The sequence below is a fragment of the Achroia grisella genome, unplaced genomic scaffold, assembly GCF_030625045.1.
Source record: "Achroia grisella isolate CSIRO2021 unplaced genomic scaffold, CSIRO_AGI_Agris_v1 utg976, whole genome shotgun sequence".
Taxonomy (NCBI): Eukaryota; Metazoa; Arthropoda; class Insecta; order Lepidoptera; family Pyralidae; genus Achroia; species Achroia grisella.
In genome coordinates, this window is record NW_026713078.1 from 121,148 (window position 1) to 141,878 (window position 20,731).

A 20,731-nucleotide genomic window follows, 5' to 3' on the forward strand; every position below is an offset into this window, starting at 1 on the left:
TAACAAGTTAGAAATCACAATTTCGTGTCATGTTTTGTAAGCCTATAAATAAAATAAAATAATATATTAAAATAATAGCGTACAATATTATAATCCTTTAAGTTGGGCATGAAGCTTGTTTAAATAGTATGTTTCTTTATATTGACTTGCGGCTATATTCATTATATGATACCGTGAACACACACGTGGCGTCGCAAACAGTAGTATACCCCCGCTAATAAGAGCCACATCGTTACACTGTTCATGTACATTTGCTGCCCAACTGTACAGATTATAAAAGAGACAATGCATGGGCTTTTTCAAGAAGGGTATATTCAGGTTTCTTAAAAGGCAACACGCACGTGACTCCCCTGGGGTTTCAGTCGTCTGTAGGCTACGGTACGTAATCGTACCCGCGACCATCGGAAGTAACGCGGTGTGCCAAACCATTAGATCATCGAGGTCATAGAGAAATAACTGTATATATTATAAACAAAATGTTTATAACAAACAATTATCCCCATGGTATATTTTCCTGTTCCAATTCAGGTAATATATTAATTTCCGGCATTCACAGAATATTTAAAATATCATAAGCCATATTAAAATAATGACAACCTGTCATTTACAGGATGGCATTTGGTAATTTATTGTTTAGTAAAAATATACATAAACTGACACACGATCTTGAAACCAATTACTGTTTTTTTCGGACTATTTTTATACTGTGGCCAACAGTATAAAAATAGTCAGCAGTATATTTTTTTACGTTAATATTAATTTTTTATCAGATTTAATCTTCTAATGAATAGGAATTAAAAAATAAAATGACAACAATATAGGAGGCAGGTATACAGCGTTAGTTAAGGTTATTTTTTTCGGACTACTACGTAAAGCTGTTGGCCGCAGCTAGCCATTACAGCTTCACCGGACGATAGGGGGCAAGTGCAGATGGCACTCGAAACTCGCGAAAGGACTTATCGAGCGGTTGAAGGCCAACTCCCGCCTGACGGATACCACATTAGTCTGAGGGCTCCGCTACAGGTTCGAACCTAGGCCGTTGTCATTTTGATCAATTACTGTAGCATACATATATGGTATATGTCAAAGTCATAACAATTTGAAAGTATCGCTTGGCGATATCGTTGAAACTAGTATATTTTCCGGACTCGTCTGAAAGATCCTTAATCACAAGTATATAAAGTCAGGAAATTAAATTTATATAACAACAGTTTTTTATTGTTATATTACTTATATTATTAGTAATTATATTATATTATACTATTTTGAAGTCTTAACAATTCGCAATCACTTTTCATTCATACGTAACAATTTGTATTACAAAAGAACATTTAAAATAAATTTACATTTAAATTATTTATATGACCTATCAAATTGTTTATGTTATTGAATATTTAGTTTATATTTAATATTGTATAAATTCAATTTTAAAAACAGAACTCTTTCTACATAATGTAAATAAAAATTAATTTTTCCTAAAAGGAATAATATTAAAGTAAATTTTATTTAATAACACATCAAGGTATAATTTTCAACAGAAGTATATATAGTTACATTAATTATATTACATTTAATTAATACGATTTATACATTTAATATTATTTCAAGTTAAAATGTGTTATGTTTACAATTTAGTATGCTTTGTTTACAATTTAAAATACAAAATTATACAGGTAATTTAATACTGCATGATGTCCAAATATTATATACGTCTAAATGTGGACAAATTAATAATAATCTAATTAATATTTATATTAATACTTATTTTCATATTTGGCTAATTTGCTACCAATTAACCGTCTACAGATCACACAATTCATTACAGTGACATACAAATAGAGTGTATTTTATCTATATTTTTACATAAATTTATATACAATTGTTTAGGCATTAATCTGTGAGGAAATTACATTTATAATTACAAAATGCTAACGTTTTGCAATTAAATTACCGTTCGTTGTTCACAGAATTGAAATAAAATGTTTAAGTACATATTACGAATATTTACATGCTATCTTATACACTGTAATTTTACAAAGGAAATTTGTACACATTCGTGAAAATTGAAAGCGTCGCTTTATGTAGAATTTTCTAGAAATCACAAGGTACTACGTTCTTTAACGATAATTGAATACGCACTGAGTCTTATTATCGCATTCTAAAATGACACTTTTAAATTACTTTGTTCAATTAAATCATTAATTTAATTGTATATTTTATTCAGTTAGAGTAAAGTTGATTTTCATTTAATTAAAGTATATTGTATTTTCACTTTTACCGTAAAAAGTCGTCTGCGTGTGATACTATACCCAAGTAGGGTATAGTGTCACCAACAAGTTTACAGCCGCCCAAAAACTTGCTTTGCAATCTGTTTCTGTTGAAGATGATACTATATTATATATTGTCTTGACGATGGCATAAATATGAAAAAAATATTTATGGCTGTGTAAAACTTTTGAACTCATGGAATTTGAATTATGAGTAAATACAGGTTATGAATGTTAGTGAAGTTTCATAATCTACTGTAAATTAAAAAAAATATTTCAAGTATAAGAAAGGCTTACCTATATATGTTCTCTACTTGGTTCGTAATATACGCCGGATAATATTTATTTCAAAGTATATAAACTCACGCTATATTGTTTGTTATACAGAGGTCTGAGATAGTATATTTAAGTAGGTAAGATCTGGCTATTGGTAGAGTTTCATTACGAGCAGAGCTTGAACAACTATTTAATTAAATAAATGTATCCGTATTATTTTAATCAAGTACAATTGATGTTCATTTAAAAAGAATAAGTGCCGAATTTCTTAATTGTAGATTTGACATTTATTTGTTATTATTTAAAAACATAAATATGAATTAAAAATAGCAACACTAATATAGATATCCAAGGGTTACTACTTAAGTTATATTATGTACTCTTACGTTACTCTGTATTATATTATTGAGTCTGTATGAACAAAGATATTTTTCTTTTACCGAGGTATATATACTTAGTAGAAAGTTGTCTAAGAGAAGAAATAAGCGTCTAGCATAATAATATGTTGAAATAGATACCCACTAAATATTTAAAATATGTTTTCTTTATAATTGGAATTACAAACATTTGTTTGTATTCATCAAATGAGTACATGGATTAAGGACATCACGTTATCATTGTGATACCTGTAATAATAGTGTGTTGAATTCCCGACCATAAGATTATATCGTTTATTCTGTAATTTCACTATTTTATCTCATACTTCTAACGTAACACATACCTATTACAAAGCAAGATGATGGACGGCTGAAACGGGGAGACTGACGTATAATGCAAGCATTTTTAAACAAAATCTATTTCAATATATAAGAATCACTTGAGACGATATCGCGTAACTTCTACACATAAAAGTTACACTTGAAGTTTTAGACTTGGTTTAAATTATATATACACGCTTGTGAGAAATTGTTGCCATAACAACAAGAAATAGTTTATTTGAATAAATGTAGTTATTTATATAATGTATTATAGAAGTAAAATAGACTGAAACAGTCATATCGCCTCATATCGCCACCGTCGTCTTTGTGTAAATTACGCTGACATTTGTTGACGTATATTATAGGTCGGGACAGGTCGGGACATGCTGTTTGTTATGTCTGACAAAGCTACGGACGTGACGGCCAGTTGTTGTTATTACATATAAGGATTTTGGGACAAATGGGACTTGAAAAGGTTTATGCGTAGGCACAATAATATACCTGTGGTATTTGAAATATTACTCTGTCTTTTGAAACAATTATACGATGGCTGTTAGGCACGGTTATGTCCACGTTATTTGAGATAAAACATAGGATCTATGTGGCCTTGTGATATCATTGTATCGTAATGTATAATTTAATTAAGATCCGTAATGATTTAGAAAAGCTAAATCCTTATCAATGACTAAATATCATTTATCGCAAATATATGCTTATTTATTAAAGTAATTGATGGAAAACTTGTAACGTCATATATAGATGAAATTAATGGCAGTCGATCATTGCCTCTAAGGAAAAGTTTGAAATAAGATAAATATATGAAAGAAAATGATTTTCAAACAAAATTATCATTGCGACGAGTAACTTTGGAGTGACAATCAGATAAAAAGTTGATATAAATTTAAGTACAATTTATAAATAATATCAAGCAATGATGGAAGATCGTGGGAAGTGACAAGAGTTCTACCGATAAGAACATGGCTCTTATATTATAAATGAATTCTTGATTCCTCAAGTAAAATATAAAAACATATTAAATTTGAATAATTGAAATTTGAAATAATCAATAAATTTTAATCAATATTATTAATATACTTTGTAATTTAAACATATACAATTGTACACCAAAATATAGGTATTTGTTCTTGGCTTACTAAGCTCTACATATATGTACAGATATATTAACAGAGAGGCAATAAATAAATTATAAATTATGATAGATGGTACCTGAAGCATTTGAAAAAAATACCATTGTATGTATTGTTGTTATCATACATACAATATCTGTAGTAGCTACCTACCGTTGACGCATAAATGGTAATCAAACTGCATCCGTCGACGGCTGCTAATGCCGTTAAAGCGACGTTGAACAGACGGCATGGCAGCAGGGTTGCCAATCGTAAAACTTTCAGTCTTAACTGAACACATCAAGATTACGACTATAGTGAAATATGCTTAGATCCCTTAGATCCCGATGCTTAGTTAGTATGAAATTGATTTAATTGTAGACCAAAAGTATTGTTACAGTACCCCTAAACGACAGATTGGCAACCCTAAATGGCAATCTGCTTTAGCTTGCAAGTTTTAGATCACAGATGTGGAGAGATTAGATGATGCAAGTAGATTATGTATCGGCGTAGGTGGTTAACTAAATAACTTTAATTTCAATTAGTCCTTAGAATTAGTCAAACAACTTCTGTGCTGCATAAGGGGACATCTATAAAGACGTCATATGAAGGAGAAGGGGAGGGGGGTGATTGAAGTAGTCCCAAACTTCATGCAATAGAATTATGAAATGTAAGAATACTTATTCAAAATCGTATAATTTAATTTTTAATGTAATACGTATGCATCAGTTTCTTTGAAAGCAAATTTTCCATTATGGTACAAGTATTATCTTGTAAATTGTAATACTTAAATAGAATACAATTGTCAGCCTTCCCAATTTAGTACGTCACTCACGTATCTTTTATAACTGATGAATTAATCTCTGCTTTGTAATTATCAAAGGAATTGTTCAAATAACTTACTTTCAGATCATGTCTAAAGCCTGTATTATAACGTGTATTGAGGATTCAATTTGCATTCCTGTAAAGTGAATTTAAATTTATTTTAAAGTACCTACTAGTCGTAATTAGAAACATTAATTATACTTACTTTGTGAATTTTAAAATTAAAAGATAAAATAAATCTATATTTGAATCAGTCTATTTTTATATTTTATGGTAATGTATTGTTATTTTTGTGACGAGTCTGCATTCCGAATGAGTGGTAGAGTCATAAAAATATGACTATTCAAAACTGCTTATATAAAGTTTATTTCATAAAATCATAAATGAAATTATTCTTTCATTAATGATTTTTCAAAATTTTAAACCTTATGAGACATATCATATTCGCACGTTCTAGTATATATAATATTATAACTTTTTGCAGTAACGTCCGTTATCTCTTTACTATATAATTATGCTTCTAGAAATAAATCTAATACAAAATTAAAAAATGTAACACTTCATTATGGTTATTTTTTTGCCATTTTTTTCAGATTGTACAAGTATATCCGCAAGTATATACTTCCAATTACTGTTATTACTATTTAGATATATACTATTATCATAATGGTCAAGAATGTATTTTCTTCGAAACTTCGAAACTACTGCATCTATTTGTTCAAATTTAAATTGATTCAATTAAGTTATCCCCTTTTAGTTATGAAAAATTAATAATAATAATAACAGCTCTCGTGACTCTATCAAGTCCTAAGTATTATGGATATTAGATAACTCATATTTTTTATACATACATACATAATACAGACCGATAAAAACAATCATAACGTTGAATAAAAAAGTTTGTACCGTGCATAAAATCGAATTCGATTGTCGGAAGTAAAGTAGTATGCTAAGCTGCTAGACAAGAATCGAAGCCGCGACCATTATATGTTAAGCGGTATGCTAAACTGCTAGATAATCGAGGCCGTTGAATAAGGTTTTTCGTTCAGAATTTAAGAGCTGCGTTCTTGTCAGAGAAGCTCTATTCAGTAGTGCGTATTAAAAATCAGATGTACGCTTGTAGTTTCGAATAATTAAGTACCTACTTTGTAAAGTATACGAATTATAATAACATGTGACTGACAGATAGGTAAATTAAATAAATATCTAATGTTATCAGTGAAAAACAACTTATCTAGCAGGAAAACTGTTCACATATTACTAGTTACAAACTGCGGCTTTGTTCTCCAGAGTTATGATGAAAACTACTTTATATTAAACCACGACATACATATTATAGTAATAATAATATCAGTAGACAATTCACACAGCACCGTCTATGTCGAGTATACCATTGCAAGGAAGAAATATATATATAATAGAGTTAGTCAGATAGCTTGTGTTTCAGTGCCGCAGTCACTTCCCTCGCAAATCACAAATATGACAGAGCCGGTAGGATATGAGCCTACGCTTCCATAAGAAGTCTAGTTTTGAATCATTTACAGTAATAGATACATCAGAAGATTACTGTATACAGCATTTAGAGGAACAAATAAAGTAGTTTTATTAGAATAGTATAGATTATGTTTCTGTTGAAAGCAATTCAATGATATAATTATCCATAGTTTTGCATATAATATTGTTATAAATGTAGTACCTAGTACCTTTGTATTACGTTTCAAAATTCACCGTGTACATTATATTATTAAAATTATGTTTAGGAGTTAGATTATTAATTCTGTTATAATATAAAGTAATATGTATTCAGACTTTAACTACGGTCAAAAATGAATACAACTTATTTAGAAAAAAATAACCGTATTTTCATTATAACGAGCAATAAATATAAGTGAAAATTCTATTAATGTAAATTATAACAATTCTTGCTATAAATGAAATATTAATTTTTATTGTTTAGTACATGTTCTCAGAGCAAGAAAAATCTCAATATAATTACAATAATAAAATATATAAATTAATGCAATAATTTTGTAATTCGATAATAAGGGACTAATATAATAAAACTGAAACTATATTTCTATAAACCTGTGAGTTTCAAAATTACTGCATTTATTTACATACTTTATTAATATAATTATAGGGTAAATTATTACAGAGACATATGGAAAACTATTAATATTAATAATAAGATAGAATTTACTAATGACTAAATATTTAAAATGGTTTGATACAATAATAATAATAATAATATATTTAATTTGTAATCTGTCAGTGTGTTTTGAAGTAATTTTAACAAATTTTCTGTCAACTTATTACCGTAAAAAAATACCAACTTTAAATATGCTAGCATAAACGATAGTATTTATTTCTTTAAGCTAAGCGGCAATTTACGCTGTCATTTTTATTAGACAGCGTGTTCCATCTTGACTTTTTCTTGGTCTGAGATATTTTCATTAGGAGTAAATCAAAACCACAGCTATATACAAATTGTAATTAAAACAGAGGTGAGTTTTACTCAGACTATCGTATTACCTATGTGCTAAATATAAAACAAACAGACATTGTTAACTCACATCAGCGGTAGATTACTATTACTAGAAATAATCGATTTAGTACAAACTCGATTATTGCAATCGAATAATCAAGTCTTAGGTATGAAATGCAGTTTATTTAAATGTACACAAAAGCAGCTTGATGTCTGAGATAGCGGAATCAGATCTCTTTGTATACTGTAGTGTTGGTAAGATTATTTTTATTCGATTATTATTGTACTATCCAATTCTAGTTAATTAAAATGATGTTGTAGTACTATTCGATTTATAGGAATAAAATAATAATTTACAAAATAAACAGATTGTTATTTGAAATAACTGAATCAGATCTCTTTGTATACCTTTATATATGTAATTTAATTTTTATTTGTAATCGCATACCGCTATACAACATATTAAGAATGTAAAATCAATAACTACATATAAACATATAATAGTAAGTACATAAGACTCTAAGAGAATATGTAGTAAGTGCCTACCGTAATCTGATAGGGTGTCTTCATACGTATAAAAGTTTGACAACGAAATGTCAAACAAAATGTCAAACGAAACGTCAGTTCTGTAAAGGCGTGGATACCTAAGAGCAATAACTAAATCATAGGACTCCTTTATTATGTAGTAATAGTATAAAGAAAATAAATAAGTAAAATTGTAGTTGCTAGAAGGACAGAGATAAACTTTTGACAGGACGGCAAATTGAAAGGTCTTAAATAGGATAATTTTCTAATAGGAATGTAATATTTAATCAATAGAAGTGAACACAGTCCCTTAGTTGTTTTTTGTTCAGTTTATCCTTTAAAAGAAAGGCAAAGGGAATTGCGCCCATACAGCCATGTCTGCATGTTGTTCCATATTTTTAATTATCTTATTTTATTTTATATGTCTTGAATTGCATAGTCCTTTAGTTACTGCTTTTAGGTTGACACGTACAGAAGTACTATCGTTTTCGACAACGGGAAAGGCAAAGGTACAAAGCCATACATCCAAATATTGTGAGTCGCAACGTTTGGCATCGTACAATGTTTTCCTATATTTCCCTTACAATTTATGACTTAAAATCTTATTTACAGATGCTGCGAGGATTTCGTCTGACAGTTGCATCGCCCGCGGCCTGACATCATCGCAGGATTTGTCTGGAACGAGAAAAGTTTTATTTTAATACAAATAAAAGAGACGTTTTTAATTTGGTCGCGTAGTCTGTAGAAATGGTCAGGTATAGAGATGTAAACCAGTTAATATACAGGGTTCATTTATAAGTATAGTAATCCTATTATGTTATTTAGTAGTATGTATGTTTGGATAACAAAAAAAAAAATAAAAAAAAATATTCAGCCTAATTTTAGGGCCAAGCAATCGGTCACGATTGCTTGGGCCTAAATGTTAGGGGGAGCCGTTTCGGAGGAGTATGGGAACGAAAACTGTGACACAAGAATTTTATATATAAGATATTAGTATGTAAGTATTCTTATAATAATAATATAAATAACTCTGGACAATTAACACTATCTAGTCCCACGGTAGGCAGAGCTTTTGTTATGGGTACTAAACAACTGAACAAATAATTAGATATATTATTTGTAAATTCATACATAATATACAAAGAAAACACCCAGACCGATACAAACGATCATACTTATGAATGCAAATGTTTACACCGTGCGAGGAATCGAACCCGCGACCATCAAAAGTAAAGCAGTGTGCTAGACCGCTAGACCACCGAGTCAGATTAATATTAATAGAATGCAATAGTTGAATTGAATTTAATATATGAAGATATGAAACGCACCTTAAAATGACGTCACATATGGTAATACTGCAGCAGAATAACGTCAGCAGCAGCGACGCAGCTACCGGACCTGTTAACAAGGAGATTTCTAAGTATTTTTTTTTATATTTTCAGTAATTATTATATGTAAATGGTTTAGAGCAGCGGCTTCTAAATTGATTAATCAGACCCATAAAATATGTATATCAATACTCGCAACTTTCTTTTTCCTGTCTCTTCTCTCCTCTATCTTTATATTAAATAAACATTTGAAATGTAGATAAATTAGTCAATTGAGTATACTAAATGTATGTATTGAAGTTAATATTATGTAGGAAACGTTTTATATTTTATATAATTGTCCTCAATACTTTTTATTCGAAATAAAAAGTATTTGGGGTCACTTTTGTGACATCTTAAAAAAAAAACAATCTTTTAAGATGTAACAAAATTTCTAAAAATAGTAATGAGTAAAATTTTATAAAATTGAAGCTAACATTATGTAGCAACAGTTTTTTTTAATACTCCGCAATCCTTATTATTCGAAATGAAAAGTATTCTAAGTAGTATTATCAGGAAATTAAATATCCAATAGAATAGAATAGAAAATCATTTATTCAAATAAACTTACATTGACGCACTTTTGAATAGTCATGACATTTTTTTTTTAATCTACCGCTCATTCGGAATGCTGTCTCATCACAAGAAGAACAAGCAAGAAACTTGTGTGTTGCTTTTTTAAATAATTTATTCTTACTTACAATTTAAGTTTAAGTGTGTGAATACAAACCACCAATCTCCAAGTTTCGCAGTTTATCCCGTACAAATATTTAATGTTACTTTCGATTTATTCGTTTATACATTACGACTAGCGTCACTATTAAATATGTGTGTAAATTTGGACAAACTGTGTAATAACCTGATTATCAAGTTCATGGGTACATCTACGTGCATACGCGCACGTTTCAACGTAAGAAGTAAACTATTACCAAACATACCGATAAGAGAGAGAGAGAGAAGCAGATACATATATATCATTATAATAATAAAGAAGGGCAATTCACACAGTCCAGTCCCAAGCCGAGAAGAGCTTGTGTTATGGATACTAGACAACATATAAAAATCCATAGATATATTTATTTCTGGTGTTAAATAATACAAATACAATAGAAAATAAAAATTATTTAACACCAGAAATATACACAGTATTCAAAGTATCTTTTTCATGTAGGTCTATTCCAGACTTCTATGATATGTCAAATCTACTGTCAGATAGGAATAATTTCGAGATGAGCAGAAACTCAGCTCGTATTCTTTTCAAATAAATGTTGTACATGTTTACAATATATAATACAAAATCATTTTAAAATTTAAATTTGGAAGAATATAGTGATTAGCAGTATATGCTATGGCAAAAGCAAAGAGTCTAATCAGTGTTTGTAACCTGAACAGACCAGACTAGACAAGCAGCACCCATTCACGGATGAAGAAGAGACGAGAATACAAACAATCATACTCATGAATACAAATATTTATAGGCCACCGAGGTCGTAACTATATTTTGCTCAAAATATTCTGCGTCCATACTTCTCTTGTAAGGTCTTCAATGGTTGCAGATTTAATCTTAGTATACTTATGAGTATCATAGGTTATTGTAGTATATATAGGCTTTGGCATAATTAATATTGTTCATAACGTACTCTGTGCAGTTGACAGAGCCTGATTGTAAAAATGGCGGGAACGGCCTAATTAAAAGTGAAGCGCAATTTAGCATTTTATTTATTTAAATATTTAAATACAGTACAGTTATATAACATCGCGGTACGACTAATAGAAGCAATGAATTTTTTTTCAAAAACGGTAAAAATGTGACGCAGATACAGTTGCGCGAGTTAGCTAGTCCTGATATCGTACTAATATTATAAATGCAAAAGTTTGTGAGTAGGGTATGGATGTTTGTTACTCTTTCAAGCAAAAACTACTAAACGGATTTAGATGAAACTTTACAGTAAAATAGCTTACATATCAGAATAACACATAGGCTGTAATCTAGAAATATATTATATAAATTTCGATATAATGATAAGTGTGATGACGATGGCGCGCGGGTAAGCTAGTAAATCTATAATTGATATATACTACAAACAAATGTTTTACCATTTTCTCAAATCGTTTCGTAGCCGAGGATTCAAGGAATATAATATAACGAGTTCGTGTAGGCGTTTCCATAAACAGTTCATTAATAATAAATGGATTTGGCGGATGAAAATTCACAATCCAACTACACCTACCTTGAAAACGAATCAATATCGTCCAAGTGATATAAATAACGAATGGCGATCGGGAAACTGCGTAAAAGAAATATATAAGTGCGTTATATTATGATTTGGGTCGGCCACATGTTGCCGGCGGATCTTTATTTAATAAACTTGATCAAATGAACAATACATTTGGAGATACAACCGGAAGAATATTAGGAGTGCTCGCGCTACGTGAAATATTGAGATCTAGCGACCTTTGTCGCCACACAATATCTTTATTGATCAGCCAGATAGCGGATTTATTTCCTTTCCAGATTGTATTTTTGGACATAAGTGAAAGATTATATTTACTGTCGTGTCATGTCGGGTCTTTGTGGGGTTAGTTAGTAATAATAATAATAAACAGCACCATCTAGTTCCAGGGTAAGCAAACCCTGTGTTATTGATATAACCAATTGATATAAATAGATAGAAAATACCCAGACCGATATAAACATTCACACTCATGAATGAACAAATGTTTGCGCCGTGCGAGAAATCGAACCCGCGACTATCGGAAGTAAAGCGGTGTGCCAAACCGCTAGACATATAGAAGTTAGTAGTAATTCTCTAACGCAGACTTTCACTTAAAAAACTTAATAAGTAGGCGGCAAAGCGGGCAAAATACCAACCGGCCCCGCCCCGGTTGGTGAGACCAAGAAAAAATGTAACATTTATAACATAATTTACTAACAAAAGTATGTTTAATTAGTTTGGGAAACTGTAATGTGAAACTTTTTTAAATAAAAGGAGGGCCACATTTATTTAATTTGGCTGCCTCTATTATTTGATACAAGTTGTGCCCGCGGTTTCATCCGCATTAAATTTCAATAAAAAATATAACCTACATGTTATTCTGATACATAAGCTATATTACAGTAAAGTTTCATTAAAATCCGTTCAGCAGTTTTTGCGTGAAAGAGTAACAAACATCTATACTCACAAACTTCCTCGTTTATAATAATAATAAATATAACTACAGTATGAAACCTATGTATCTATTATAGTTTTTAATAAGGACATAACAATATTTCTTTGTTATCCATATAAATTATTTGCTGTGATTATATATATATATATATATATATTATTTGTATTATAACTATATAGAAAAAGTCTTGAAGGCTACACATATACTAAACCAAAAGGCCAGCAGTACAGTCATGAAAATAAATAAAATATAATATATTTTTCGTACTAAACTGATAAAGTGACCATGCAGATTGTATGAAGAATTGAACATTATTTTCACGTTCTACTCTTAGCCCAAGAAACCACGACGGCCAGACATACATCTTACTAATAAGATGTAAGTCTGGCCGTCGTGGGTTCTTGCTCTATTTATATTCTAGTTCAGTTTTATGAACAAGTTACTTTACGTATTACTGTTACTGTATTTCGATTTAGGACTGATGCTGTATACCCACATTACTTTTTTAATTTTTATTGATTAACTGTTAAAAAAACAAATATATTTTTCTATATTTTATTATTTATTTGCTAGTTGCCATTTCTTCACATCTGAAATAGCTAATCAAACTGAACAATAAGGATAGTGTTAAAAATTTAACTTTTGGCTTTGATATTGTCTATTTGTATATCTTTAAAAGGTCCCAGTCTGGAATCTGTACGGAACTGAAAGTCATGGTGGATATTACAACTGTACAGCAGAGGAAAGACAGCGAATGAAGATATAAAACACAATATACAATTGTGACAGGTTTTTCTCGTCACGACAATTTTGTCGGTAGGAAAATGTCTCTTTGTTAATCAACTCCTATGAAGGGTTTTGTTAATCAACTCCAACTCCTATACTCGATTAAGTTTTAAGTATTTATATTTTTATTTTCGATACTTCAGTACATGATAACTGTGATTTTCTCTATATAAACTTTATTTACTCTATTTCAGCCCGAATACTTTCTAAAATAAAAGATAGCTGTTTGTTTTCGTATGTTTTCACATCATCCATCCGTTTAATAATGAATCGTACAAATAGACAGACATATACATACATATATATATACTTTTCGTATTCGTCAATATGAATCTAAGTAATTTTCTTTTATACATATGATAGTTTATATTTGTAGAATGATTCCACAGAAATGTTATCTTAGTCAAAAACAATAACAGTCAAAAATATTTACCAGAACTAGGCTGTAAAAGTCATCAGCAATGGTAAGTTCAATATGTAGTGTTACATAATAAAAATATAGATTTTAATCAGTTTCAAATGACAATTACTAGTAACATTGTTAAACAATATAATAAAACCTTGAATATGCATCAAAGTCTTATAATGACGGCGTATATAATTTTTTTTGTAAATATTCTCTTTTAAGGATACAAAGTTTATTAATCTATGGAAATTTTAAATTACCATAGAGTATGTTTGTATATAGCTAGCATATTATATAGGATGAGTTTAAATAAATATTTTCTGATACTTGCCGTTTTTATCAAATTAAATAATATATGAATAAATATTAAATGAATCATATACGTAATTGTATATGCAAATATACAGTAGATATTAACACCTCTATTTTTCTGTATTACATTTCGATGTTATAAATGGCTAATACCTGTTTAATACTTTAAGTTTTGAGATAAAAACCTTTTTTTATATAAACTTTATTTAAGTAAAGATAAGTTTGATCTTAATTATTATCATTCGTAGACATCTATTACGTTGTTTAACGATAAGACCACAGATAACATAATATAAAACTGTGAACTGATTTTAAAATTATATTAAGAAAAAAGGAGAGAAAGAAGAAAAGATTCTACTAATTACACAGAAAATAGTGCTGTGATATTGTAAGGAAATGTGATGTATAATATTTGGTCTGTTTGTATCACGTGATCGTTATTTGTTTATAATTGGTTATACTTTAGTCCATACTACAAGTTACTGTAAATCGTAATATGATATTTACTCACTGTCATGCGTTTATACTTATGTATTTATATTATTATTATTATTTTTATATATGTATATATACATATTATATTAACTGCATATTTGTTTGTTTATTATTTTCTTTCTTCTTGTATTTATTGAAATATTTTATAACTAGCGATTGACATCGAATTCGGATGCTTGTAACTACAATATACATATATGATGAACGACGTAATATGCGTGTATTAGATGTGATATTTTAGAGAATTTCTTCAAGAAAAATGTTATACGTAATATAATTTTTTGTGAAGAAATTCTCTAAATTAGGCATTATACTACAATAAAGGTGATAATCATATGTAAAATCTGTTGTGTATTGTAGAAACTGTAAGCGAAGAACTAGACAGACAAAAATAGCCACTTTGATTTATACCATTAAGTAGTAGATATACTTGTACATAAAGAATGTATCGCACAATTATATTATTATCACATCACTTGGAGAGAATAACTCGTCTAAAGTAACTCGAGCAAATAGCAATGTTGTTTTATGATAAAAGCAAACAAAAGAGGAAGGAATACGCAATAAATACTGTTTTATCTTTATCTTATCCTCAAAGTAAACACGCTGTATAAACAAACGGGCGGTCGTGGTTGCGAATTGCAACCAGCTTACGCCGCACCATAAGGCTCTATTCACACCGGCGAAGCTCTATGTACATGTAATTATTGGTGTTTAGCAAATAAATAATATGAAAACTGCCAAGTGGATTCTCAAGGATTAATATGATGATACGGATATTCTCACGATTGTAGTTTTATATAAAGTCAGAGGTGTTATCTGTTATATAATATGGACGTTGCAGGGTCACTAGAGCAGTTAATCATATTATCCTGATAATATATATACTAATATATATATAATTATGTATAATAATAATATATAATATAAATTTAAGTATAATAATATTTATAGACAATAGACTCATAATAGAAGAAGAAGACTGTGCATGATGCATTTTTTTATATATTGCTTATGTTTTTTTTAGTGTATTATTTTGTGTAGAAAAATATTGTACTGTCATTATTCATCTTTCATTTTCTTTGTTTTGATCTTTCTAAAAGCCGTCTTTCCATAATTAAATTTACCTGCATAAGTCCCTTCGTTCACAAAGATAATGTCTCGAAAATATTATGAGCTATACTAGACAAGACTGCAAAATGTTTTCTTATAACTTCGATTAGACTAGACAATACAAACCCTTCTAGATATCAAGTAAACGGATAGATTTTATCGATCGATAACGAAATTATCGATATCAGACACATAAGACACAAGACGCCAGTTGTTGTTGTCTCGCTCTATCTCATTTGTTATTGCTATACGTTTGGTACTTTTATAAACTAACACTCCTCTGTTACTCTATTACGTCCGTCCCTTGGTTATCAAGAGTAGGCAACTACTACAATCGCGAAGGACCTAAAACTGAGTGAAACGATAAAACGGTAGACAAACAAAGATCAAAGTATTGGTACTTTTGCAAAATAAAAAACTCGAAGTTATCCGTTAAGCTATATTGAACTTTATTGCGATATATCGAAAGTTGATATTACTTTAAATATCCTCACGAGGATATTTTTCTATAGATTAAATATTCTATGACAAGACTTTGATATGTAGAACAAGCTTGAGTTTATTAAGATACCTATGTATATTTATTTTGTTTCGAAATATATTACTCTAAATCCGATCGCTAATACCTATAAGCTAATTCTGAATACAAAGACAAAATAATAAACTAATTTTATATGAATTAAAACTAAAAAATAAGGATTAAGATAATCTTCGTCTTTGTTATTCTAGTATTGAATGTACGTAGGTATAGTACAGAAAAGGTAGGGGAAAGGGATTGTTAGTAATGGGGATTGCTAGCAATCAGTCCTGTCAGCTAACCTCCACGCGTTCGCTTGGAAATCATCGTTGAATTCTGGTGATTTTGCCACGATAGGCTAACTGGTCTGAATTCAAGTTCATCCTATCACTTTCTGCTGGTGCCCCGCCAGTTTATACCATTAGTTTAGGCGGGTGCACCATTCCATTATAATAAAATTGAAGTGCCTGTAATTTCAAATGAACAGCTTTTTACTAAATCCATATGAAAGTATGTAACATTTAAAATAATTTGAAAAATTTTAGTCTGTCAGTCTGTTTGTATACTTGCTAATCACTGAAAGGGCTGCACCAATTTTAAGGGGACTTGCACCCGCAAATAGTTAATAATAAGGAATAAGTTATGCTACTTTTAATTTAGTGATTTTATTCATTTTAATTTAAAAAAGTTAAATTCCACCCGAACAAAGTCGCAAGTAATAGCTAGTCATCCATAAAACACAAAGTACAAAAAGGGCTAGACAACCGTGACGAACCGTTTTGTTTTATCACATTTTTTTATCAGATATGATAATAAATTCAAGATAATCAAAAATTTCAATTGCAAATTTAGAGGTCGCTATATCTTACTCATATTATAAAGGCGAAAGTTTGTGAGTATGTATATACTCTTTCACGCAAAAATTTTGATGAAACTCAACAGTAATATAGCTTATACATCAGAATAATATATAGGCTATAATTTAAGAAGATATTCTGTAGATTGAGTGAAATATAATGATAAATATCAAGTAAGTGTGATGCAGACGAAGTTACGGTGGTAGGCTAGTTAACAATAACGTTATCATTTTTAATCGCTCGATAACAGTTTCTGTTTAATAATTCTATTATTTATTTATAAAAAAGTAGGTGTCTATTGATATTGTTTATACATAGATAAACTGTTTATTTATTACTAGCGACCCGGGCCCAGGTTTGCACGGGTATTTTAAGCAATTTACACAAAACCTTAACGAACGAACCTTCATCAATCTCTCTATACCATAGAGGGGTGAAAATTAGTTCAGTACATTTGAGGGATTTTTTACTTTGTTCATGTTCAGTTTTGTTTCAAAAGTTAGGGGGGTAGTGTGTAAAAGGTCATGAGCATGGGTACCTTAGTCTCATCTATTCTAACCGCCAAGCAGGAGGGGGAAGGACTGTCAGTAATGTGGACTGATGACCTATTGTCTGATTGCTAATAATGTACCATGTCAGGTTGATCTCCAAGGGATAATCCATATTGATAGATTCTTCCTAAATTTGTTACGATGGGTCATACAGTCTTGGACAAGAAGTGAAGAATATTCTTAGGAGATCGGTAGGTGTTTTTTTTAATGGGTCATAATGGTATATGGTCCCCGCCACTGGTGCCCCGCCGGCGTAAAACGTTATCACAGGCGGGCGCCCCATTCCATTATCACACATAAAAAACCGCCAAGTAGTTGGCTTGTTTCAGTTGTAGGTTGAGATTAGGCAGTGCAATTCTAGTATTATTCAAAACACTGACTTCTTAATGCTCTGGAAAGATATTGGACACATGATAACGTGATATCCGTAGTGTATGTACTTAGGCAATGGTAATTTATCACAGACGGACTGTCTGCTCTGTCTGTCTGCTGTTGGCCATTAAAATATAATCTGAGATAACTGATAAACCTACATATTTCCACGCTGTTCAGACTGCTTGGTATAGGTTTTACTTCCAATTTTCTTTTTCTTTTATTTGCTGAGTTCAGGCTAGTCTAACCGAGCGGATTCTTGGCAGTTGGGGGGTTAAATGGTCAAATATAACCGATTGTTTGCAGAGTATAGGCGTTTCATCAACAGCCTTAATCAACACTCCTTAAAGAATCCTGTTCGAAACAGTTTTTAGTTTTTTAAGTTGAAAGTGCTGAGTTTGAACACTTTGAACTTAAAAACTACTAATAGCTTATAATGGAATAACAAAATGGATTTTATTTATTGGAATATGATAAAAATGTAATCGCTCTAAGTCTCGTTGAATCACGCTGAGATAGTGTACCGATACTGCTGGCCAAATCCAACTGTCACCTAATACCTAGGCGGGCACATAAATAATACAACGCAATAACAACTCCGCAAGCTAACTGTGGCATGCCACTGTTATTACTACCCCACAAACCATCCCAGACCCCCCCCCCCACCTCCCACCCGTATCTACAACACCCCCCCCCCCCCTCCGCCTAATACGACATTCTTACGTGACAACGATTTATCCAGCGTGTATTGTGCTCGCTTAATTTATAGCATCGTTTAAAACCATGCTCGGACAGAATTATTTTCTCATATTCAAATAAAAAATCCAGTTAAGTGCAAATCGGATTTGTTAGCGGACGTTCCGTATATTTACTAAATAAAATGGCTAAATGTATATGTATAAAAATGTATCCCTACTTGTCTTGGTCACGGTGTCTTGGTTTCGCTAATTCTTTTTTTGTTGTGTTTGTTATTGTCAGGAGAAGATGTGTTAAAGAAAAAATTAAGATTGCGTAGAACATAACAATAGGATAGAATAGAATAGAAAAATCTTATTCAAATTAACTAAAATTTAAGCATTTTTCAATAGTCATACTTATTTTTTTTATAGGATTTATAGGAAAGTTACGTTCTTAAAGTTCTAGTCACAAAAAGAACGAAGCAACAAAGTTGAGTTTTTTTTAAGTTAAATTGTGTGAATACAAATTAAGTTAAGTTTTCTTTAATATTTGCCTATTATATACAATGTGCAGAGACTCTATTAGACAGGGTTAATATTCATAGTTAATACAGGATCATGTTTATTGTTAACGTCGTCAACCAACGTCGGTTGGGTCAGCTAGTTTAACAATAAACAAGATAAACATTTTTATTTGATTCATAGTAGATGATAAGGCGATAATATAGCATAAGATGTTTCTTGATGTTAAATTATTCTATTATATATACAGGTAGATATATTATAAATGTGAAAGTGTCTTTCTGTTTGCTAACTTCTGATCTTACAGTAAAGCTATACTAATGTATACAAATATTATAAAAAGGAAAGATTTAATTTTTGGTTTGTTTGCATTGAATAGACTCCAAAACTACTGAACCGATTTGAAACATTCTTTTACCATTACAATCCTATATTATCCGTGATGAATATATGTATAAGCGATAAAAAACATACTAATACAGATCGTAGAAACAAATATTATCAATATGTGAACAAAGTAACATATACATATATACAGAGGTACAAAGTGATATATATAATACAATTTTATTAACGACATCTATATTTACAATTTTTTTTTTAACCTCGAAACCGGCACCTTGCCTTGCGGTCCACTGGTAGGTTATATTTTAGTGCATATACATGTAGAATTAGAGTTTTAATAATATAATGCGATTAAATCAAATTCTCATTTAAGCCAGATTTCTGAAAATTGCCGTGGCAGTCGACGTGCTAAGTGTTAAGAGGTACGGAACTCTAAAAAAGGAATATTATGTCTCCCAACATTTGGAGTGGAATGTAAATAGCGCGAAAATTGGAATAATTGCGCCGATGATTCTAAATGGGAGTTTTCGCTTCGCGCTTGATTTATTAGTGTTCTGTATGGAGGGTTCAAAGTGGAACACTTAAACCATAATAAAAATGTGAGTTGAATTGGCCCTGTTTGCATTGTACTATTTGAAATGGAGAGCGATTTGATTTTATATTCATCCGGCTTGAAAAAGATCCGTCTAAACTGCATTCGGTAGCATTTTTATTGGTATTGTTGTAGATATTCGTTTGCGTGATGTTAGAGTTCGAATACAAATATTATACAATTCCAAATATCCGTTTTAACATTCAGAATTTTGTTCGACAAAATTAAACAAGTTTTTATTGTTGCTTTATACACCACGATATTTACATATAATTGTGCGTGACGCAACTCTTTCTATATTATTTATGTATTTTGTCTATTATTTTACATAAAAAAATATATATTTCATTGTTTCTTCGGTTATTTGCTTTACTTTTGTACATAAAATTATAATATTTTTTTATAAAAAAACACTTTCCATCATTATATTTACAAGGTCAATATA

At 30.3% G+C, this 20,731-nt stretch overlaps 1 protein-coding gene across 1 annotated transcript in view; it reads right to left on the reverse strand.

Moving 5' to 3' along the window:
• Positions 1 to 8,604: 8,604 nt before the first annotated feature.
• Positions 8,605 to 20,731, reverse strand: part of LOC131854348 (uncharacterized) — an 82,721-nt gene continuing 70,594 nt past the window's right edge. The window contains exons 5-6 of the mRNA XM_059205457.1: positions 9,532 to 9,601; positions 8,605 to 8,878 (exon numbers count right to left, since the gene is read on the reverse strand). Of these exons, the coding sequence (XP_059061440.1) occupies positions 8,863 to 8,878; positions 9,532 to 9,601 (86 nt within the window). The 3' untranslated portion in view covers positions 8,605 to 8,862. The remainder of the gene's footprint in view (positions 8,879 to 9,531; positions 9,602 to 20,731) is intronic.